We start from the raw sequence: 24,751 nt of genomic DNA, 5'->3' as shown, positions 1-24,751 counted from the left end.
TTTTCCTGCCTAAATGTAGAACCTTACTTTTTTCACCATTGAATTTCATTTTGTTAGAAAGCGCCCAGTGTTCAAGTCTGTCCAGATCCTCCTGTATCTTAAGCCTATCTTCTGGAGTATTGGCTATTCCTGTCAGCTTGGTGTTGTCTGCAAATTTGATGAGTTCCCCATCTATCCCCTCATACAAATCATTGATGAAGATGTTGAAGAGCACTGGGCCCAGAACAGAGCCCTGGGGCACCCCCCTACACACTTCCTTCCACATAGATACAGTTCCATTGAGGTCCACATGCTGAGTACGGCCTGTCAGCCAGCTACGAATCCATCTGATGGTAATGTTGTCTAACCCACATTTTTCTATCTTATCAAGTAGTAGGTTGTGATCTACTTTATCAAATGCCTTCCTGAAGTCCAAGTAAATTATATCCACAGCATTCCTCTGATCCACTAATTTTGTCACTTGGTCAAAGAATGCAATAAGATTTGTCTGGCATGATCTGTTTTTGACAAACCCATGTTGGCTTTTAGTAATGACTTTGTTTGCCTCTAGATGTTCTCTGATTCGTTGTTTGATTATCTTTTCCAGAATCTTCCCAGGTATTGAGGTCAGGCTGATAGGTCTGTGGTTTCCTGGATCTATTTTTCCCCCTTTCTTGAAGATGGGAATTACATCAGCTCTTTTCCAGTCCTCTGGTAATTCCCCAGTGCTCCAGGATTTTTGAAAAATATAGTTCTGTGGTTCTGAGATCACATGTCAATTCCTTGAGAACCTTGGGTTGTAATCCATCTGGTCCTGGTGATTTGAACTTGTCTAGGCTGGACAGGTGCTCACTTACCATTTTCCTGCCTATCTTAACTTGTGTTTTTATTCTGTTTTTTATGGTACTATTTTTGATAGGTTGGTCTGTTTTTTCCCTTTGTGTAAAGACAGATGCAAAAAATGAGTTAAATAGTTCTGCTTTCTCCCTGTTGCTTGTCACCTTCTTGCCACTTTCCCCCACTAATGGACCAATCATTTCCTTAACTTTTTTCTTGTTTTTTACATGTTGAAAGAAGCTTTTTTGTTGTTATTTTTGACTTTGGTTGCAAGCCTTAGTTCATTTTGAGCCTTAGCTTTCCTCACTTCATCTTTGCAGGCACAGGCTATTTGCTGATATTCTGCCTTAGTTATGTGCCCCTCTTTCCACTTTTTATACTTGTCCTTTTTATCTTTCAATTTATCAGAGAGTTCTTTATGCAGCCATGCTGGTTTTTTTTTGAGAGCTTTTATTTTTCTTCTTTGTTGGTATTGTGCTAGACTGGGCTTTTATTATCTCACTTTTCAAAATTTCCCAAGGTTCTTGAGTTGTTTTCCCCTTTAGGATTCTCATCCATTGAATCCTTCCCAAGCTTTCTCCAAGTTTATTGAAATTAGCTCTTTTAAAGTCCAAGACTCTAGTTTGACTGTGTTCTATTGCTTGTGCTTCCATAATGTTGAATTCCAATATTGCATGATCACTTCCCCACAAGGTTCCTGTGGTATCAACACCTTATGATCAGAATACTCCATGAGAGAGTATTAGAGAGTAGCATACTAACATGTGTCTAATAATTTGTCTTTGAGAACCTATGTTAAGGAAACAAGTCTTTATTTTAAATTAATTTATCCACTTCTAACAGAAAATAGTGATGCCCCCAGAACTGTGCATAATCAGCAGAAGGCAGGCATGGATGGTATGGGAAAGCAAAGTGAAAATTTATCCCATTACCCAAAATTTTAAAAAAACACCTTGTATTAATCCTTCCATAAGTATGATTGAATACTCTAGGAAATTGATTATATTTAAACACTATAATTATATTACCATGTTCCCCAAATGTGCACCTATATCCTGACTGTTCACCTCCTTCAATTTTTGTATTTTTTTGTATTTATCGTAAAACATTGCTGTGTACCTGTATGGCTATTGTAAGCAGAGAGAAAGGCATTATGATTGCTAGCCATTTAAAAATAAAAAGTGAAATCTAGGTGAGTATTTCAACAATGACGTTTTGCAACTGAAATAATCTTGGACTTGAAAGAAGCAAAAAGAAAAGGTTGATAAATATTTTTCACATTTCAGAGAGCTCTTGTGAGTGGCAGCATCTGAATGATCTTATCTGATCTTAGAAACAAAATACCACCTAAGGAATACTATGGCTATAGGCTAAACTTGGAAGTAAAAAAACCCTGCCACACATCCTTGATTATGACAGTGGCAAATCATCTGAAAAACATTACAGAAATGACCAAGTCAACAAAAGTCAAATGTACTGAGGCAAACTACCTTATTTTCATTATGAAATAGTAAATCTTTTTTCTTTCTTTCTTTCTTTTTTCTTTTTCTTTCTTTCTCTTTTTCTTCTCTCTCTTTCTTTTCTGCCTTTATTATCTTGATTAAAAAAAATCAAGGGGGCTAATATACGTAACACTCCTTTCTCTTTCTATTTTGCCCACAACAAAACCCTGATGGGTCAATTGGGCTGACAGAGAATGATTGGCCCAAAGTCATCCAGCCATCTTTCATGCCTAAGGTAGAACCGACAGTCTCCTGGTTTCTAGCCTGGTGCCTTAAGCCAGGGTCCCCAACCCCTGGTCCGTGGACTGGTACCTGGCCGCGGCATGCCAGCAACCAGTCCGCACAAACAAGCAAAGCCCCATCTGCAGGACGCGGGCATCCACAAAACCACACACTCTCTGGTCAGTGGAAAAATCTCTCTCCATGGAACCGGTCCCTGGCGCCCAAAAGGTTGGGGATCTCTACCTTAAGCACTAGATCAAACTGGGTCTATACACCAAACTGTCAGTCCAACAATAGAAGAATTGACTCAAATGAAGTTGGACACAACAGCTGCTTAACAAATGAGCAATAAATCCATTATGTGAACAGTCTTTTAGAAATTGATGGATTTGCTGCCATCAAATAGTTAACAAATTGTATGAATTTTTATTATAGTAATTTGACATGATTGTTAGATGTGCACATAGTTTGTCCTTTTTATCTTCTGGAATACTGAGAACACTAATTTGCAGGTAGAATGTCTGCAGAAGCTGGTCACATACTCCATCCACCATCAATGATGCATTCATTGCCAGTCATGTATGCCGACTGAAATTTAGGGAGAAAAAAGAAATAATTTAGAAAATAAAAACAAACGTGGCATTCAAGTGATAAATAGCACATAGAAATAAAGGTTAAATATTAAAATTAAATTAATTTGATTTCTAATAAAATACAGGTAGTCCTCGACTTATGATCACAATTGAGCCCAAAACTTCCATTGTTAAGTGAGACATTTGTTAAGTGAGTTTTGCCCCATTTTCCGACCTTTTTTGCCACAGTTAAATGAGTCATTGCAGTTGATAAGTTATAACCTGGTTAGTAAGTGAATCTGGCTTCTCCATTGACTTTGCTGGTAGAAGGTCGCAAAAGGTGATCCCATGACCTTGGGAACACAGCAATGGTCGTAAATCTGAACCAGCTGCCGAGCATCTGAATTTTGATCACATCATCATGGGGAATGCTGCAAAGGTCATAACTGTGAAAAATGGTCATAAATCACATTTTTCAGTGCCGTTGTAACTTTGAACAGTCACTAACAGTCTTCTGGGAAAGGGCGGTATATAAATGTAATTAAATAAATAAATAAATAAATAAATAATAAATAAATAAACTGTTGTCACTAAATAAACTGTTGTAAGTCGAGGACTAGCTATAGAAGGAAACACTAATAAGATTAAATCCACACATTGATAATGTGGTTTCAAACCTAGTAATGAACAGGATCTTTGTAGCATCACCAGACCATCATTGATGTATTTATTGTCTGTCTTTCATTACTTTTACTTTGCTCAACTTTAAGAGATGTACAGATCTCTATGAAATGACCATTGAAGGTTATGGCAACAAATGTTCAGTTTGTTGCATCACTTACACCAAGCACGTTTTACTGCTAGATGAATCCAATCCGTTGTGATTAAACAAACCATGGTTTAGGATGTGTAAACTCCACCTTCAAGAGATTGGTTACTTTAACATCTTGGGGTCTGCAACTTAAAAGATTCAAGTAATCACAACTAGACTGATTCGGGATATCCTTAGATGAGATGCCCTTCAAGAACATTTCCAGATACATGGTTCCTACGTTTTCTAAGAGATCTATTCCTTTTTGCTTCCAGTATAAGAGAGTTTAGTACTTAGATGCGGATTATATTTTTATTTTAACTGTATATTTTCCATCTTCTTAGGTGATTTTTGCAACAAACAACTTTAACTCCGAGGGGTTCTTTGTGCTCTCTGGGCTTGGTTGTTTTCTTGCAGACATTTCATTACCCAAACTAGGTAGCATCTTCAGTGTTAGTAAGCAGTGGGGTTGATGCCTCCTTAAGTAACACCAGCTGCCTGCAATTAGTGCAGGTTCCCATCCCACCAGGCTCAAGGTTGACTCAGCCTTCCATCCTTCCGAGGTAGGTAAAATGAGGACCCAGATTGTTGGGGGCAATTAAGCTGACTTTGTAATAATGCCGCTTGGGGTGTGTGTGAAAGCCCTAATAAGCAGGCATATACATAGAATGAAGGCTACTGCTAAGCTTGTAAGCCGCCCTGAGTCTTCGGAGAAGGGCGGGATATAAATGGAATTAAAATAAAAAATAAAAAATAAAATATTCTAGTGCAGGGGTCCCCAACCCCTGGTCCATGGACCGGCACCGGGCCGCAGCATGCCAGAAACCAGGCAGCGCAAATAAGCAAAGTCCCATCCACAGGATGCAGGCAGTACCTGAAACCCACACCCCCTCCTGTCCGCAGAAAAACCTCTCTCCACAGAACCAGTCCCTGGTGCTCAAAAGGTTGGGGGGGGGCTCCTCTGCTCTAGTGGCTTGCCCTGTTAGTGTTGGTGGGGTGGTATTAGAGGTTATTTGATTGGGCAGTTTGTTGTTGGCTTGTTTGGCAGTTCCTTGATTGAGGTATTGTTTACTTGTTTGTTGGTCTGATGTTAACCTTGGAGTTAATCTATGCTCATCAGCTCATCCACCAGCTGATTGCTGCTGGAAAGGTGTTTGGGTCTTTTTGTTCCCTTTTTGGCTTGTTGATTGTCTATTTTGCGTACTATATAGATATTAGATTAAAATTAAATTATTAAAAGGGATTGAGACTGGAAGGCCGAGGTAGAGAACTCAGTTTCAGCACCTAATTTTTTTTTGGGGGGGGGAGGTCAACACATTTGTCCCTTCGACCTTTTTTCCCCCCCTTATTGAAAAAATGTGGATTTCTGGGGGAGGGAAGCGGTTAAGCAAGGGAAAGGTTTGGAAATGCCTCCTTAAGTAACACCAGCTGCCTGCAATTAGTGCAGGTTCGCATCCCACCAGGCTCAAGGTTGACTCAGCCTTCCATCCTTCCGAGGTAGGTAAAATGAGGACCCAGATTGTTGGGGGCAGTTAAGCTGACTTTGTAATAATGCCGCTTGGGGTGTGTGTGAAAGCCCTAATAAGCAGGCATATACATAGAATGAAGGCTACTGCTAAGCTTGTAAGCCGCCCTGAGTCTTCGGAGAAGGGCGGGATATAAATGGAATTAAAATAAAAATAAAATAAATAAATAAAGTTGCTATCTTTGCATGCAGGTAGCTGACTTCCTCAAAGCCTAGGATAGTTTTGTAGTCTCCTGATGGCCAACTGATGAGGGTAGAAAGCTCCGAAAGCTGCCATGTTTTCTGCAAGGAATTGTTGGAGCGCAGAACTTTCTGCTTACTTTCAGAAAGCATGGGAGACAGGTGTTAAGCGCTGTGGGGTCCTAATGGGGCAGGCTGGGAGGAAACCTGGGGGGCTGTTGTGATTCAGGGTCAGCCTGTGGGTTTGGCAGTTGGGTCGGATGACTCAGAGGAGGAGGGGGGTGTTGAAGACCTTGCTGAGGGGGTTGACGATCTTGCTGATGATAGCCCTCAGCCAGGCCCCTCCCACTTGGTCACCAAGGAGACCCAGCTGTGTGAGCCTGACAGTGTGGATGAAGATGACCCACAGCTGGCCCTGTTCAAGGACGCCCGACGCAGGAGGCAGTCAATTAGGAGTAAACAGAGGAAGGCAATGGGGCTTCTCGGAAGGAGGCAGAGAGAAGCCACGCCCTGAACTCTATATAAGGGGAATGTGTGGGGAGGGCTGGTTTGCTGAAGGCAACCGCTCGGATAGTGTTTCTTGGTTCGTGTCTTGTTTGTTTTTGTAGTAATAAATTTGGCAGGCGTAATTCCAGCCTCTTGCCGTTTGTAAAGGGGTTGCCTTTTCTGCAGGGCCGGTAGCAGGCTGGTACAGAACAGGGGCATCTGGTGCAACACCCATGTGGTTGGTTGTAAGGGCAAATGACTGCAGGGGCACTGCAGCTGCTGTAGGTTTGAAGCAGGATCACATGTAGCTTTTGGGAGTTAGGGTCCGTCATAGTTTCAAAGGGCTATTAAGTGTCCCATGGTATCTCGAGGACTATCTGCAGAGAGTGGGTACATAGCGCAAGCTTCACATACCTTTGTCAGAGAAATCAAGTTTAATTTAGGTAGAGTAAAAGTTGCAGTAACAGGGTAAAGATGCCGAATAGATCCTTCATCAGAGAAGAGCAGATGAGCTAGAGGGTTGACAAGATATGCTAATAAAGTGATCAAATGTCAAATTTGTGTTCAAGCTAGCAATTATAACCACTGTTGGTCATGTACTGAAACCAAGGTGGAAATGATGGCATGTTCTAGAACCTTGGTGGCGAACCTTTTAGAGACCAAACTGCAACCCAAAACCCACTTATGTATCGTCAGGTGCCAGGTGGGCATGGCCCATTGGGTGGGCATGGCTGCGGTGGTTACGGCAGACTGGGTGGGACTAAAAAGTTCAATCGATCAGTTCCAACTTTGCGAGATCTTTTTTTCCCCATGAGAAGTTGAAATTGATTGTTTGATTGAACCTTTTTTTTGCATATGGCAGCGGAGGCCTAAAGCAAAAAGGTTTTATAAAACCCAGCTGAAGGCCTAGGACTGGGGCAACTGTGCATGTGCCCACAGAGAGGGCTCTGTGTGCCACCTGTGACACGTGTGCCATAGGTTTGCCACCACGGTTCTAGAATGTTCCAGATCATTCCAGGTAGTTTGAAACAGTCCAATCAAAGCTAAGGGAAACAACCAATCAGAAAAAGAAAATGACCTCGGCAGCATGGCTCTCGAGGGGACAAAAACTGGGCTTTTGCTGTCAACTTTCAAGGGTCCTCCTCATCACCAGTTGCTGTGACTTGAGTCCAACCTTTGAAAATTTCCCTGTACTCACTTCTCTTCATATTCATCTGGAACTTTAATCAAAGTAGTATTTAATGAAAATCTATAAATGGAGTTTAAAATCTCCAAAAGAAATTAAGATAAGCTTTGACCATCTTGTAATGTAATTTTGAAATGATTTTCACCTTGCTTCTGTAAATGCTTATTTTAAATAAAAGAGGAAGTTAATTTTCACTGAGCCTCAGTATTCTGTTCTTCGTCATAAAGTCATCTGTGGGAAAAAGTTCCTAGGGATCTATTTAGAAATATAAAAGGAAGTGAAATAAATTATGTTGATAATAGGTAACATTTTCTTTTACCTCCGTTTCCCTATTCATACATTTCTTTCTTATAAAACCAAACTGGCTTAGGATAAATTGAGGTTTGATTCAATGTCTGACATAAACGTGGTGTAGTGGTTCAGGTGCTGGCTTAGAAACCAGGAAACTGTGAATTCTAGTCATGCCTTTGGCATGAAAACCAACTGACCTTTGGGCCAACTCACCTCACAGGGTTTTTGTTATAGAGAAAATGGAAGGAGTATTGGTATGTACACTGCCTTGTGTTTTACATGGAAAAAAAGGATGGTATAAAAATCTGAAATAAAAGTGGAGTGGGGATTTTTTTGGTAGCTTCAAGTCAGTGTTGACTCTTAGCAACTATCTGAAATAGTTTCTGCCGTTTTCTTGGCAAGGGGTTTTGGAACGGGTTTGGCATTTCCTGATTCTTTGGGCTGAGAGAGAGTGACTGGTTTATGGGTAACCCATTGGCTTTGTGCCTAAGACAGGACTAGAGCTCATGGTCTCCTGATTTCTAACCTAATGCCTTAACCACACAACCTAATTGTCTCTCTGTATATTTCTTTTATTTATTTATCGAATTTTTAAACTGCCTACCTCCCTCACAGAAGGGCTCTGGGTGATGCACAATAAAATATTAAAATATAAAAATACATAAAAGTTTAAAATTTAAATGGAGGAAAGATACTTAAAACACATATTAAAAATTAACTGAAAGGTTTCGGGAGAGCTCTCAAGGTGGCAACCAGCCCCCTGGTTATGTTCTCCTCTGGGCTCCCCATGCAAGGCCGCAGAGGCATGCTTTCACAAGGCCGGGAAAGTGGGAACCTGTCTCATTTCCAGGAGGAGGGAGAATGTTCCACAGGGCAAGGACAATGACAGAGGAGGTTGTCTCCCTGAACTCCATCAATTGAATTTGACTAACAGGGTCTGCAACATTCCTTTGCTGTCTGACAGTGTGGGATGGGCAGATGTAATGGGACAGAAACGGTTCCATAGGTAGCCTGACCCTTTACCATGTAGGTCATAACCAACACCTTGAATTGGTTCTGGTAGCAAATTGGCACTCAAAGCAGTTTGTAGAGAAGAAGTGTTACATGCACCCTTCTTTGGGTGTCCACAATTGCCTACGTGGCCACATTCTACACCAGCAGAAGTATGGTATTGACACAATTTACCAAGAGGTTGATAAAAACTGCTGGGCTAGTAATTCTAGAAACTAGCCAGAAGCAGCACAACACAGGAAACAAATATGCCCAAGTATATTACATACATTCTGTACCCTCATGCAGAACAATAAGAATAATAAGAGTTTGGAAACTTCCCCCAAATGCATAACAATCCTGAAGACTGTTGAGGGTTTTTAACTGCATTTGTTTACATATTTAACAATCAACCTCTTCACTTCTGGCAATTTTTTTGTCAAACTGGGCAAATGTTCACAAATAAATGTACAGAAACAGAGTTTATGCCGATATGGTAGACTCCATACATATTCCCAATAAAGGGATTATCCAGTTTAAAACACAAAATAAAAGACTGTAAGCCACACAAAGGAGAGCATCAAAGGATTCATTACAGCGGTTAATTTGCTGATTCCACCTTCTTACAGAGGTTGGTTTTGGCTTGTCTGAACAATGAAGCATTACTGGCAGAGTGTCATATGCCAGCAGCAATATGGGAGGGGCACATCAAAAGCAACACAGCCCCCCCCCCCCCGCTTTGAGTCATTATCACTATGGCCATTGGTTATGGCTTCAAAATATCTAAACTGATCGATCAACCAGCTGAAAACTGCTAAAACACCTAGAGCTGTCTCCATTTCCACTGGGTGGGCTAAATAAATCTTGACTGGAAAGGTCCAATCTTGATGTCTAGTTGACAGCTCAACTAGAATTCCAAATGACTGTGACCAGCAATATTTATTGCTATTTTTAAGAAAGTTAACAGTGACCACCCAAGCGGTAAAATCTCTGGCAAACATCTGCACCTGGAGCTGTTATACTAGTGAGACTCAAAACATATCTTGCCAGAGGAACAAGCTAGTTTTAGAGCAGATAGAACTGTAGAATTGATCAGTGCCTCATATTTAAAGTTGTTTAGCATTTTGGATTTAAGGCACAAAATTGCTTTGGAGCACTGACAGCCACAAATTCTTTAGAATACAGCATATGTTATAGGAGATGCCAACCAGAGTTTGAAATGAGCAGCAAGCTACATGCAGGCCACAAAGGGCAAGTCCTGATTGGGTAATGATTCTCTGCAAATAGGGCAGAGTCGGGAGTAGACAGGGATAGAACTGTCAACAAGGATCTGAGAAGACCCCTCCGCAGGAAAACCACAGCCATTGCCTTAAGAGAGTAGCAAACTGTATTGTGGATGTACAGTGAAACTTCAGGCAAACAGAAAAGCATTAGGAAGCTTCAAGCAGAGACATAGAGAACATAGCTAGTTGCCATTTATTAATTCTGTGTTACTATTCAGCCTAGTAGCCAATGGCAGCAAGTGGAATTCGGAGAACTTTCTCTGTTTCATTGCTATGGACTGGGTCGGAAAGCATTGAAACAAATGTTTGAAGGAGATACTACTTGGTTTCACTAGGAAAATAGTTTCGTGTTTAAGGAAATCCATTTGCCAGTTGAATCCAATTTATCCCCTTTATTATTATTATTATTATTATTATTATTATTATTATTATTATTATTATTATTATTTATTAAAAAGTTGGAGGGGATCTTGGAGGTCATCTAGTCCAACCCCCTGCTCAGGCAGGAAACTCTATATCATTTTGGACAAATGGCTTAAAAACTTCCAGTGTTGGAGCATTCACCACTTCTGGAGGCAGGTTGTTCCACTGATTAATTATTCTAACTGTCAGGAAATTTCTCCTTAGTTCTAGGTTGCTTCTTTTCTTGATTAGTTCCATCCGTTGCTTCTTGTCTTGTCTTCAGGTGCCTTGGAGAATAGCTTGACTCCCTCTTCTTTATGACAGCCCCTGAGATATTGGAGCACTGCTATCATGTCTCCCCTCATTAAACTAGACGCACCCAATTCCAGCAACCGTTCCTTATATAATTAAACAACATTCATAAAGTTGTTTTTAATGGTGTTGAAATCTTATATATAAAGCTCCAAATATTGTAATGCCACCTTAGTTGGTTATGGGATGTAGCCATATAATGCAAAATTTTACAGATGAGCCATTTTGCATTTCAGATAGACTGTCAAATATTAAAATGCTTTTTACCAATTGAAATACACACTGCAGTTGGTATCAGAATTAAAACTACTATTTGACTAAAGAACACATCCCCTTTCTTTAATAAACCATTTTACATGGTATTTACTGTGGCAATAAATATGTGCATGACATCTTTCCAGTGTCACATTTACCATGCATAGCTTGATTTATGCTTCAAGGAAATAAGGGCTGAAGTTCACTATAACCATAATATCCCTTACTGCACATGATTTTTCTTTAATGTAATTCTTGAACACATACTTTTTTAACCTTCTATATATGGAACTGTTCTCAGATTTTTATTTATTGAACATATTTGCAATTATTTACGTAGGCAGATCTCATCTTATGGCTGTAATTAAGTCTGGAATTATAGTGATAAATCACTGAGTCATTAAATGAGTTACCATCTGACCATTTCCAATTGTATGACCTTTTTAGTGATAGTCTTTAAGTGAACCTGGTGGTTGTTAAGCAAATGTGGTGGTTCTAAGCAAATACAATTTATCCAATGATTTTGCATGGAAACCATCAATAAAACTGTAAAAAATTGTGGCCATGTGACCATGGGACACTTCAAACAGCCACAAAGATGGGCTGGTTGCATAACACCCATAATGTTATATGATTATTGGGACCAGCTATCAGAACTTCAAAATTGGGTCACAGGTACCTTTTGGGGATCTGTCGTAAAGAATGGTGATTAAGCAACCTGTCATTAAGCAAGAACTACCGTACCTATAAAAATATCACCTATACATTTTATATCTTTTTTCTTTTAAAACCCCCATTTTAGCAACAGGAAGGTTCTCTTTCAAAGAACATATAGCTGATCCAAGTAACTTACTTCATCAGATGCCAGATATACAAAGAGGTGGGCAATTTCCTCAGCAGTAGCCAATCTACCCATCTTCTGCCTGGCGAGAAAATCTTTTAGTGCCTAGGGGAGAAAAAATGATATTGGAAGTAAATATTCAGCCCCAGAGTTAGATTGTTTCTGATTTTTCATCATCAGAGGCAACAGATCAGCATTCTAACATGCCCTACAAATGATTTGATGAGTGTCAAAGTCTTATGTTGTTTCCAAGATATTATTAAAAAAAAAGTAGGACACCTACAAAATCTACAAGGCAAATTAACAAAGTTTAATTATGGTAAAATATTGCTTGGAACATTTGGTATGTTTGTCCTTTGGTTAAAAGAATAAAAAATATCAACTTTTGAAATAATTTGCTAGCTGAAATAGCATAGAAAATAACAGATGCATCCTTCAAAATTCAAGATAAATTTACTTTAAACATTTTCCCAGCTGTCTTTCTGAAACATCTTTTCAAGCATGTAATACTGTATATCAATACTGCACAGATAAATACTGCAAGATCTAAAAAGTACCAGTATACAATGTTATCATCAGGCACAGCAGTAAATAATTAGCATAACCAATGAAACCCACATAAATTAAAAAGTTATTTAAATAGAACAGGTCTCTAGGTGCTTGTTGTGTATATCCATAAAGACTAAAAAAGCCAATCATACATCCTTTGAGACTTTAAAAGTTATCTAGCTTATTTTGGCACTAGAAGGAAGATGTGCCATTAGCACAGCCCCTTGAGAAAACTGTAGCAATGGTTTGCTGAGCTTTTCATGATACCTCAAAGTCAGCTTACTGAAGCAGCCACTTCATTCTAATAGTGCAGTTACTCTAGTAGGACTCTATGAGGTCCTACAACAGAAGAAGACATCTCTACCGCCATCAAAGTACAGAAATCTGATCTTGGTTGAAGATACAACTATTACAAACATGCTGTAATTCTGCAACTATATGGAATAGCAGCTCAAGCAAATTAATTATTTTTTCCCTTTATACCAGGAAGAGCGCTGTTACCTTCCCACCAAAGTGGTACCTATTTATCAACTTGCATTTGTGTGCTTTCAAGCTGCTAGGTTAGCAAGAGCTGGGGCAAAGGTGGGAGCTCACACCATTGCGTGGAACTCGTGTCTTGAACCTGGGCTGCTGGCTTTCCAGCTGACAAGCCCAGCGTCTTAACTACTGAGTCACCCAACAGCGCCCTGTGATGTTATGCTGGCTGCATGTCCATGGAAATGTCTTTGGACAGCGCAGGCTCAAAGGCCTTGAAACAGAGATGAACACCACCCCGTACAGTCAGCAACAACTAGTGGAGTAAAATCTGCAGGGACTCCCTTCACCTTTTTTTATACCATGAAAGGCAGCACACACATTTCCCTTTGCTGTGGTCTTCTTGACCTCCTCTTCTTTGGCCACTGAAAGACTGATTGTCAACTCATCAACAGCAATGACCTATATACTTGGCTTATGAGATAACTCTGGAAGAAATTACTGGGAAGAGTCTAAACTAGATTTGTGTGTGAAGTTTCATTTCTTTATTATGTTTTGTATGCTGCCAAATACACGTAGGCTTATGGCGGCTTATAATTAGGTATATAATTAGGTAAAACATTTTTATTGTCCTATTTATCTTTCTAATTGCACTTGGTTTGCCTTTTCAAATATCCCACTAATGGTGTCTTTGCATAGGAACTTTCCAGCAAAACTTCCTGCAAATATTTGGGAAACGGGTCTTATAGAAGTAACTGCTATATATTTGTTCCTTCATTGTGCGCTTGCATATTATAATAAAATGCATTACATACCTGTTCTGGATCAGGTCTTGCTTGGATTCTTTCCCTCAGAGAAGGAGTGTCAACGGTGCCTATAAAACATATGCAAACCTTAATTAAAAATGACACCATGTGGTTCATGAACAAAGGTGGGTCTTTAACTAAATAAAAAAAAGTACTTTGTGCTATAAATCAAATGTAGCTGATACATTGTAAGCACAATGGGTCCTTCAACTTTGAGCTACAGTTTGAATTCTTTTGCACAATTCTGAAGGGCAAAATCCCCAAAACAGAGATTGTAGAATATTGCATACCAGGACAAACACAGTTGCATCTGATTCCTTTCTCAATGAAGTCAGCAGCTACAGACTTGGTGAGACCAATAACGGCTGCTTTTGAAGTACTATAGACACATCTGTTGGGAACCCCTGAAGGAGAAAGGATTAGCAATCAAGGTACGTAACTAAAGCATATGAAAAGAGATCACTTTCATTCAGTATTGGCCCCCATCTCCATAAGGGCTCTTTTGAATAGTCTTGTTCTGCTCCAGACTTCTGTTTGGTTATCTTTTACAAGGAGTATTTTGCAGATGGACCAATTCTCTATACACATTCCTGAATTTTAATTGTCTGGACACATTCCTATTTGTTTTCTCCCTTTTCCTCCTTTTTGGGGAGAGAAACATCCAGTACACATACAAATGTTAGCTAAGTCTTTGTTGTCCATCTTTTTCAGCATATATAATGACTCCCTTTCATGCCAGTTGTTATCAGCCACTAACCTTTGATACTGGATGCCACAGAAGACATGTTGATAATGTTACCGGATTTCTGCTCAAGCATCTGTTCAAAAATTGAAATGTTATATCCTGTGATGTTTTAAGTGTCTTATTTTTTAAAAAATTGATTTACAAGTACAGATTTAAAAGTACTATGTAATCTGAATAATGAGTTGTTTTCATGTGCAAGAATCATAGAAGGCACAACAAATATTTGACAGAAATGCATGCTTTTCAGTTTGGTATACCCTGCAGTGTTCAACTACAAATTACATAATTCTCAGCCAGCATTTTGGCTGAGAATTATAAGGTTTGTAGTTGAAAATATATGAGATTCCAAGTTCAGAATGACTATCCTATATGCTTTTGGCCTAATCCCATAAACCTTTGTGCCAACAATCACACACCTTTTGATCTTAGCTTCTACTAGCTCCAACCACTATGGCCAATTTTAACACAATATGAAATCTGTAGGCTGAAAATATGAAAGGTATCAGCTGCTTCTGCCTTACAAGATTATTATTATAATGCTTCCAGATATCCTTCCAAAGCACCAAGGCTTTATACCTCTATAACGGATAACACATATTAGGTGGCTTGAGAACTTTTCAACTTCCAAATTTCTTTTCATCTTACTCAGTTGCTCTACAGACGTGAAAAGTCTCAATCTTACCTTAGGCAAGAATGTTTTGATCATGAGATACATGCTACGAACATTGACTTCCATTGTGTGGGCCCAGTCTTCTTCCTCACAGTCCAAAATACTCCCATGATGAACAAAACTATAGCAGAAGACACAATTGTTTTGTTTTACTTTCCGAAGCACATAAACTGTCAAGTGATAGGATAAAACTATAAATTAAAGATTCAGGAGAAGGCCTAGTATGCTGAAATCATGACTGTTGTTTCGGTACTACAAAAATGATGAGTTTGCACAACACGTGTGATCCACAAAGTAGACAATCACGTTTAAATCTTTTGAAGAGTAAATTTGTATGTATTGGCAAACACACTGGCACAAAATTGGAACTGCAGAGGTATCATGGTCTCTAATATACATATAATTAATTACAGAAGGATACCTATGCTCACAGATCACTTTGGGACTATGGCAGTAAGGGTTTGATATTTTCTTTTCCTGTGCTATTAATCAAACTGACACGTGCTTATTTTTATGAAGGTTGCTTTGAGGTGATATTTCAATTCAACGTCTTTTAATGATACACCCACTGAAAGTGAATCAATATCCAGGAATGCTTCATTAGACTTCCATACCATCTTGATCAAAGAGTCTAAGATACACAGGAGCAAAAGACCCATGAAGCAAACTCATCCACTTCAATGTGGCAGTTCAAACCAGATCAACTTTTCCAAATCAAAGTGCTGCTTCAAATCAGATGAATTCATTAACCCAAATTGAAGCAACATCTGGAGTGGAATTGCAGACAGTTAGTCAACACAATGTGTTCAGTGTTATAATATGAAAGGCAAGTCACCTCTATGAGGGATTCTCAGAGCAGTCAAGTACAGTATATGAAGAAATGACTAACAGCAGATGGCTTGGATAACCCAATGCTTTCGCACTACAGAAGCAAGTGTAGAATATTATATCCATATTTTTTATTATAATATTAATATAATATTAAAGGGTTAGTGCCCATCTGATAGGCAGAATCAAGATTATAGTAGATGGAATCAACTTGCTATTGCTCATTTACCCTGCATTGCCAAATCATCTTTGATTCAGATTATTACTAAGCTAAGTGGAAACAAAAGTCTAATTTCAGAAAGGAGAAAGATTGGAAAAACAGTTAAAAATCTGGCAACATTTTACCCTGCAATATTGCACAAAACATCGATTCTCTTCACCTCCTTGGCCAGCTTTTCAATTTGCTCTTTCTTGGTGACATCGAGCACCTGGATCTGAATGCCTGTTAAAAGAGATCCACATAATCTATGCTGTGATGAGTATGTGTGATGTTCTCAAAATTAAAAAAGCAGCCATATTACAAAGGTGAAAGTGGGGAGCCATACAAGAAAAGGGACCATACAGTACTTCCAAAAACAAAATCCTTTCACGAGTTCAACGTCCATTCAAAGGAGAAAACATTTTGGCCCATGTCATCTTAGCAAAGCAAAGTCCAAGAAGAAGGAAACAGAGAGAACCAATTCAAAATAACCTGCTGCCTGAGAGTACCCACTTGATTTTCCTCTTGCAGAACCAGCAAGATTCCTAATGATGGTTCAAAAATGCAGAACATGCGAAGTGACCTGTTCCTCTTTCTCTTCCCCAAAAGAGGACAACAGCTGGGAGATGTCACTCCTGCCCTCTACCATCTACAACCAAGGTGTTTGCTTTATCTAATGAAAGAGAATTCATGGGGCCAGGTATGTTCTGGAGAGATAAGAAATGGGATCAGTCTTTGTAGACCTATCCCTACTTGGTAGTCACATGTTCAGGCAAACTCCTGAAGCAAGAAGAAAAAAAAGGATATCTTTTGACATCAGCATCCTGCATGATATTTGAATGAATGAATGAATGAATGAATGAATGTAGAACTGTCCATACTTCCTAACCACATGGAGTAACTCTGCACAGAGAAGCTAAATGCTACTGATGCTGGTTCTCTTTGGAATTATGAATAGCATCTTATAAGCTTTAGTCTGACATAGTCCTCAACATTCATTTGTGGAAAATTTTTCTTTTACATGGATCTATCTCTTTATTGGGACGCGGTGGCTCAGTGGGTTAGGACGCTGAGCTTGTTGATCAGATGGTCGGCAGTTTGGCGGGTCGAATCCCAAGTGCCGCGTAACAGAGTGAGCACCTGTTACTCGTCCCAGTTTCTGCCAACCTAGCAGTTCGAAAGCATATAAAAATGCAAGTAGAAAAATAGGGACCACTACGGTGGGAAGGTAACAGCGTTCCATGCGCCTCTGGCGTCTAGTCATGCCGGCCACATGACCACTGAGACGTCCTCAGACAAGCGCTGGCTCTTCGGCTTTGAAACGGAGATGAACACCGGCCCCTAGAGTTGGAAACAACTAGCACGCATATGCGGGGCAACCTTTACCTTTACCTATCTCTTTATGAGATCATCTACATGTGATACAGATAGACCTCAACTTACAACCATACATTTACCAGCCCCTCGAAGTTACAACGGCACTGAGAAAAAGTTATTTATGGTTGGTCTTTGCACTTTGCAACATCTCCACAGTCATGTGATCAAAACTTAGGCACTTGGCAACTGGCATATATTTATGGCAGTTGCCACATCCCAGGATTATATATTACCATTTGCGACCTTCCCAGCTGACCTCCAACAAGGAAAGCTAGTTAGAGAAATTGGATTCACTTAATGACCACATGACTCAACCACCATGGCATCACTCAGCAACTGCCTTGCTTAGCAATGGAAATTCTGCACCCAACCATGGTCAAAAGTCAACTACCTGTGTCAGCTTCTTTGAAAGCATACACAAAACATCATAATTGTTAAAGTTGCTCTGTTCGCAATAACAAGTTTACATTATTAATGTTTCAGTTACAAATTATTTCTGTTTGCTGAGTAACATTTTATGTTCCAGCAGTTATAACCTAGAACCACAGACACATTTATATCTTCCACTGAATCACTGAATAATTTTCTGACTGACTTGGAAAATGTGCAACTGAAAATCAAATACAGAAATAATTGGACCACAGCTGCCTGAATAAAGCTTTTTGACAATAACACTGATGAGAGAATATGATATTAAACTTAAATTCAGTTGAAGTAGGCTCTGAGTCCATTCAGGTCAACTACTCTGAAACTTTCTTGATCTAGGAAAGGAAAGGAATTTCTAGAGAAAGAGGAAAATGAAGAAAGATTCATAATAGAGATACAGTTGATCTATATAGCTGAAAGCAAGCCTTGGCAACACTGCTAAATAAGCACAAGATTGGAAACTTACATTGAAATGATCTAATAATGGAATGAAGAAAACCTGAATTTGGCCTCATAATTCCAAACAAATGACATCTGACAATTGCTGAGACCTAGGACTTTGAGAGTGTCATTTATGACAGCCTTCTCCAATCTAGGTGTCCAATCTTCTCCATCTACTACCCAAATATTTGGGCTTCAACTCCCAGAATTCCCAGTCAGCACAACCTCTGCTGAGACAAGTAGGACATCCCACACATCTGGAATGTGCTAGGGTAGAACACCCTCACAACTTTTGACAACTGTGTTATGATTTGCTCATTTATCCTCTCAAGATAGTCCTCCCATGAACAGAAGCTGCCAGAGGTTCTTATCTGCATGGCAGCCTTCTGTTTAGGCCTTCTGGACCACAACCTTGCTGCTTATTAGAGCTTTAAGAGGAGATAGTAAATGTGAAGGCCATAGTAGCTCCCTTGCTTTCTCTGCTGATTGCTTTGCTCATTGCCCAGAGCTACCTTGAATCTTGAGGCATGAATTCACTACCTCATACAATATGAGAAATGGTACTTACTACAGATAAGCCATAGGGATAAAATGTAACAGACTTGTTTCTCCACTTGCCTTCTGTAGTGATGGAGATGGGACCATCACAAGAATGAGGGATCACATAATACACTTTGCTAAGCTCTGGTTCTAAGTAATTCAAAGAATACCTGGATAACTTTCCAGTTCTCGAAGTTTGGACTCATTGATATCTGTAGCAATAACTTGAGCTCCTTCTTTTGCAAAAGCCTTTAAAAACAAAAAAATGTACATATATGTTCATTTTTACAAACTATAGCCATATAGATAAAAGCAGCACAATATTTTTCTTTTGTTTTTAATAGCAGTTATGTTTATTTTAAATTGTTATTATCATGTTCTTCTGTGCATTACTCTGGGTTCCACTGGAAAAATGGCTAACAACCAACAACAGTAACAATACTATAACAATAGTACCACCATTAAAGATTACAGCAATTACCAAGAATTATATCTACAAAATTGGTTAGGAACTAAATTCTTCCAGAAATATTCTGGCATCTCTGAAACTACTGCTTCCGATATATGTTCTGAAATACCAGAGCATCTTCACAGACAGTGAAAAGTTCTGAAATTGCTAAAAAAAAATGATTTGCTGAAAAAAAATCATAATGTCTGCAAATCATCTTGTAAACTAACAATCTACTTAAGAAAAATGAGTTTTCATATCAAATGAAAAGATTTATTATACTTAATTTTTTTATATTCAGAAGAAAAACCAAAATAGGTTCAAGGTGTTAGTAATGACCTACAAAGCCCTACATGGCATGGGTCCGGAATACCTTGGGGAGCACCTGCGGCCGGCGTCAACTTCCCTCCGCCCAGTACGCTCCCACAGAGAGGGCCTCCTCAGGGTGCCACCGGTCAAAGAATGCCGACTGGTGGCCCCCAGGGGGAGGGCGTTCTCTGTGGGTGCACCGGATCTTTGGAACCATCTTCCGGTCGAGCTCCGGATGGCGCCCGATCTCCGCTCCTTCTGGCGCGATCTTAAAACCCATCTCTTTGAACAAGCTGGCCTGGCCTGATGGGACGGGGTTGGATTTTATAAATGGATTTTAACTGTTAATCTGTATTAATTTATTATGGGCACTGTTTAATTACTTTTTAATAATTTTTAATTTTTGTATCTTGTTTTTATGTATTGCCCTGTTCACCGCCCTGAGTCCTTCGGGAGAAGGGCGGTATACAAATTAAATAAATAAATAAATAAATAATAAAATATATTGGCTGCAAAAAAAAGCATGATATGCTAAAATCAGGTGTGAGATGAGATATTTAACCCATGAAGTGGGAAGTATTAGCATATTTGCATGTGTCCAGGCCTGAGGCCCCAGATGTGAGATGGGTGCTCTCTCCTGGTTGTGCTAACAACTGTGGAGTGTGGCATCTTCCTTGGTTACTGTGTATTTTAATCTTTATATTTATGATGGGAATTGTTTTTAATTTAAGGTTTATTGCCATCCAGAATTACGGTACTTGTTCAGCTGGGCAGTCACAGAAATTGAACAGTTTGCAAAGATTAGAAAAAAGCACAAGAAAAAAATATATTAAAATTTCTCCTCCTAATTACTATTTAGTGGGGGGGGATTAAAAAAAGTGAAACTTGGGAGTAGGAATGGAATGGATTTTCTGGAAGAAGCTGTAGATGGCTAGCTAGCTCCTGGATTTTTATTGCAAATCCCAGCTAAATATATATTAAATATTGTTACTTACATAATGCTATTTATTTTAAAGATTCATGCAAGTTTCTTCCTAGACAGGGAAATGGAATATGTATGAATATTCCAAGATAATAATATTTTCCTCTGTGTAAGATGCCCAGTTTTTAAAATTAGGACTGACTTTTTATCTTGCATGATTTTACATTATTATGGTTCATTACACAGTCAGTCAAATGTTCAGATTTTGAATTTTTATCCACCTTTAGAGTCCTTCCCAAGGATCTGAGATATGCAGATGTTGGTGCTTTGTGGCGTTAGAGGTTTTGTCACAGGATGTAAGCTGCTTTTTGCAATTATTATTTGCTCAATTTCCATTTCAGTAAATGACCCTGTATATACTCTAAAGCTGGCTCTTAAAATCTACTTTTGATAGTTATGAATTTTTTTATGCCTGTAGTAGCATGAAATACCCACCTCTTAAATAAAAGAACACAAACACATACAGAATACATTTACTTTCAAAATGAGTGAACTTACAAATGTTACATCATTTGTAACAATTCTAGATGAAATTACTTCTGGTCCTATATATGGACAGGTGCACAGGGTTGTTGCTTTTTTTGCAATAATATTAAAGTGATTTGCCACTTCTTTCTTCTGAGACTCATTTTTTAATTTGGATTCTAGCCAAGGATTTCCTTGGCCAAGGAAATTTTGCCCAAGGATTTCCTGGGAGTCTCCCATCAAAGAAATAACCATGTCTGATCCTATTTAGCTTTTTCAAGATCAGCCAAGGTCATGAAATATTGGCATCTGATTGTGATGAAACATCTGCAGCATGATATTATTCTGATAATATTAAATCCTTTCTCTTCAGGTTTTTATTTTCATCACTTCCTCCAGCACATAGCCTTTAGCTCCCACACTTAAAGGGAAGGTACTTTTGTACCTGAAACTTATAAAATCAAGTGCACGATCCCATAATGACATTCAATAAATAATTCTGCACTTACTTTAGCCACAGCTTGGCCAATTCCTTGGGCTGCAGCAGAGAGTAGTATTACCTTCCCCTGAAGCCGCCCCATTTTAGAAGCAGCTCCAATCAATTGCAGGGCCTTATGGATTGGTCTTGATTACAGCTGCAAGGTAACAGATGTTCATTATATTTCCATTTATATAGTAGCCTAATAGATCCCCATGCTTCTTTTGTACTTCTTAGTTACAAAACTGATTTTAGAACATAATTTACAGATTAGAGAGATACTATGCCATAGTAACTATGGTAAGGAAGTTGTCAACTTCCTCATTAACAATCCAGATCTTCATTTATCTGCACATTATATGAAGATTTTCAGTCTCAGAGTGAGTTACTTAGGTATCTAAACGCATAACTGATTCTTTTTCATATGAAGCAGATCAGTTCACTCTTTAATTTGTAGTTATTTCCAAAAAGTCCTTTTATGCTGATATTTGAATTTTGTATTTGGCAAGGAAGTTTAAAAGGGGGGGTGTCTAATAAATAATAACATGCAGGCTGAGGAATTCTAGGAGTTGAAATCCACACATTTTAAAGTTGATAAACATGCTCTGAAGGGTTTGTACTTGACCTGAGACTTTGAAAAGGGAACAAAAAGAAATACATCTTCTCCACTGGTATTTCCTCAGAAGCAAAAGTGAACACAGATAATGTATATCAGTAGTTCTCAACCTTTTCTTTACCATGGTCTCCCCTTTAAATATCTTTTGTGGCCTGGATCATGGCCACGGACCACCAAGATTCAAGATTTAAATCATAGCATTTCTTTAAGCCTTCACAGACACCCTGTGACAACATTGCCCCCCCCCCGCCCCCATTCCCCCCCTTTTGTGGACATCAGATTAAGAACCACTGATGTATGTTATACATAATTGTGACCTGCATCATTATGGTATGTTAGTCTTCCTGACTGAAAGCTACTTTTCAAATATTTGTAGCAGTTATTGATCAAAAAGTCAAAGGAGTGGTTATTCTTCAGCTAAGAAGAAAGGATGAGGATTTATTAGTTCAAATAATGAGGCACTGCAGATAAACTGTTAATAAAATTATTTTTCATAAGGAAGAAACATCTATTTCTCTTAAATTCTGTCTTTGGTTTTAAAAGAACAAAGCTATTTCCTATCCTAGAGAGGGAACGGCTGGACTTACACCTTTGCATCATATGACAATTTTGCTTTTGCTTCAGATACCTCGTTATTTTGTGAATACTGTACACAAAATCACTAAAGACATTGAAAAACTTTAATGAATCAATATTTATAAAATAAAAATATTAAGTCTCTCAAATGCTTGAGTTCACATATCCCAGGACCAGCCAAGAAATGCAAAATAATGCGGCAATATTTTCTGAAACAATCTTCTCCAATATGATTTTCTCCACACTTCCACTCTCATAAATCCTTAAAAGAATGATTATTATAGGAATGGAAATATGACTGCACCGGGCTGAGGCAAGCTGAACAAAACTAGCACTAAAGTTTCATGCTAATTCTGGTTAGTCAGCCTCCTTTAGCTTATGAATCAGCAGACACAGTTAACTGGACTGAATAGAGCACAGTTTGGTTAACCATGAGAAAATGTGTTGGGCAAACACAGCTATAAATTGCTTGCACCTTTAAAAGAGCACATGGGGATTTAAATATCTCCTAGTCTTTGATGACTTGACGCAATTCACTATGGAGCATAATCTTTGGGGACCTTTCCCATAAGACTGGAAACAAGGTTTCCATCAGCATTTCAGGGGAAAACACGTAGTTTAGGCATAAGGAAGTATGGGAGAAGCCGTTTGCTTTGGCTTCCAATATCTTACATGGCAAAGCCTAATGCAATTCAAACTTCTTTCTACCTCAGGAGGTACAAAAAAAAATACTCTGCAAAACCAAAATTACTCTCGCATGCTTCTCATAGTTTCTTAGCACTAAGAACAACAACAACGTGAATGCAAAGAAGAAACTCACCGCAGGAATCCGGCAAGGACTTTCACCAGGAGGCGGGCTTGTTTCCTGAAGCATGGTGGGATTTGTAGTGAAGAAGGTGGCAGATTATTTTAGCGTTCCCGCACGGTAGAGTTTATACTGCCACCTAGTGAAGTACTGATTTCAAACTATTTGGCTGCATCCAAGTTACTTGTTTGCAGAAAGCTGTTGGTTAATGAAAGTGGGAAAGATGTGGATAGCTGAGAATGAACCGCACCCCTCATGCAGAAATGAACTAGGACTCTAACAATGTCATTCCCATTTTCTCCATCCAGCCTTTTTCAAACGCTTATACCAGGGGTAGGCAACCTCGGCTCTTTTATGACTCATGGACTTCAACTCCCAGAATTCCTGAGTCAGCTATGCTGACTCAGGAATTCTGGGAGTTGAAGTCCATGAGTCATAAAAGAGCCGAGGTTGCCTACCCCTGGCTTATACTCTTGCTATAGTATATTAGACCACAGTACTATTCCCGGAGTTCCCAGACAGTCAGAATTCTGCTAGGAATTCTTGACAGTTGAAAAACTTAAAGACGATGTAGTTTATCATGGCAGTGACAAGTTCCCATGCCACTTGGATAATATACCTGTTTCCTTATATGTAAATAATGTTTCCCTCCCCCCTTTTTTGCATTACCAAGAGTGCTATTCCTCCTGATTTTCACAATAGCCACCTTCCAGCAAGCTTCTTACAGTTTGCTAGATTTCCTTTGTTGTTGTTAGTTGAAAAGTTGTGCCTGACCCATCGCGGCCCCATGGACAGTGTTCCTCCAGGCCTTCCTTTAGATTCCTTAATTATTGCTCCCAAACTCTAATACAATGTTTCTCAATCTTGCAACTTGAAGCCATATGGACATCAGTTCCCAAAATTCCCTGGCTGGGATTGCAGTATTGTAATATGTTTATTCCTTACCAAGTCCGTTCTGTATCCTGGGATAAAGAAAAGACCAGGCAGCGTCATGAAATTACATTCTTTATTCATTTCCAAGAGGGATGACAGCAAACTATTAGAGAAAGATATGGGATAGCTGAGAATGAACCTCACCCCTTATGCAGAAATGAACTAGGACGCCAGCTTTAAGAATGTCATTCCCATTTTCTCCATCCAACTGAAAAGGCCCAGCTTATATACATTACAATCAGCCCTCATGCCAGACCTCAGTTAATTTTCTGAGAATACATTTATCTAAGGAAAAGCTATGTATACATTATCTCGCTTAATTAGGGTAAGCTACTTTCAAGGCCTGTCAAGAGTAAGAAGGCCACCTAATCCTAAATAAAACAAAATGTGGCATGATTTCTGAACCTTAA

General features: G+C 39.0%; 1 protein-coding gene across 1 annotated transcript; it reads right to left on the bottom strand.

Moving 5' to 3' along the window:
* Positions 1-2,909: 2,909 nt before the first annotated feature.
* Positions 2,910-23,478, bottom strand: BDH2 (3-hydroxybutyrate dehydrogenase 2). The gene is made up of 10 exons (XM_083366987.1): positions 23,424-23,478; positions 21,443-21,568; positions 18,900-18,978; positions 16,092-16,188; positions 14,931-15,039; positions 14,261-14,321; positions 13,794-13,907; positions 13,513-13,571; positions 11,687-11,779; positions 2,910-3,128 (listed from the first exon to the last, which is right to left on the bottom strand). The coding sequence occupies exons 2-10, from the start codon at positions 21,512-21,514 to the stop codon at positions 3,075-3,077; spliced, it is 738 nt and encodes a 245-aa protein (XP_083223113.1). The 5' UTR covers positions 21,515-21,568; positions 23,424-23,478; the 3' UTR covers positions 2,910-3,074.
* Positions 23,479-24,751: the final 1,273 nt, after the last annotated feature.

This window comes from Vipera ursinii, assembly GCF_947247035.1.
Source record: "Vipera ursinii genome assembly, chromosome: 7".
Classification (NCBI taxonomy): Eukaryota; Metazoa; Chordata; class Lepidosauria; order Squamata; family Viperidae; genus Vipera; species Vipera ursinii.
This window is presented reverse-complemented; position numbering and strand designations above follow the sequence as displayed.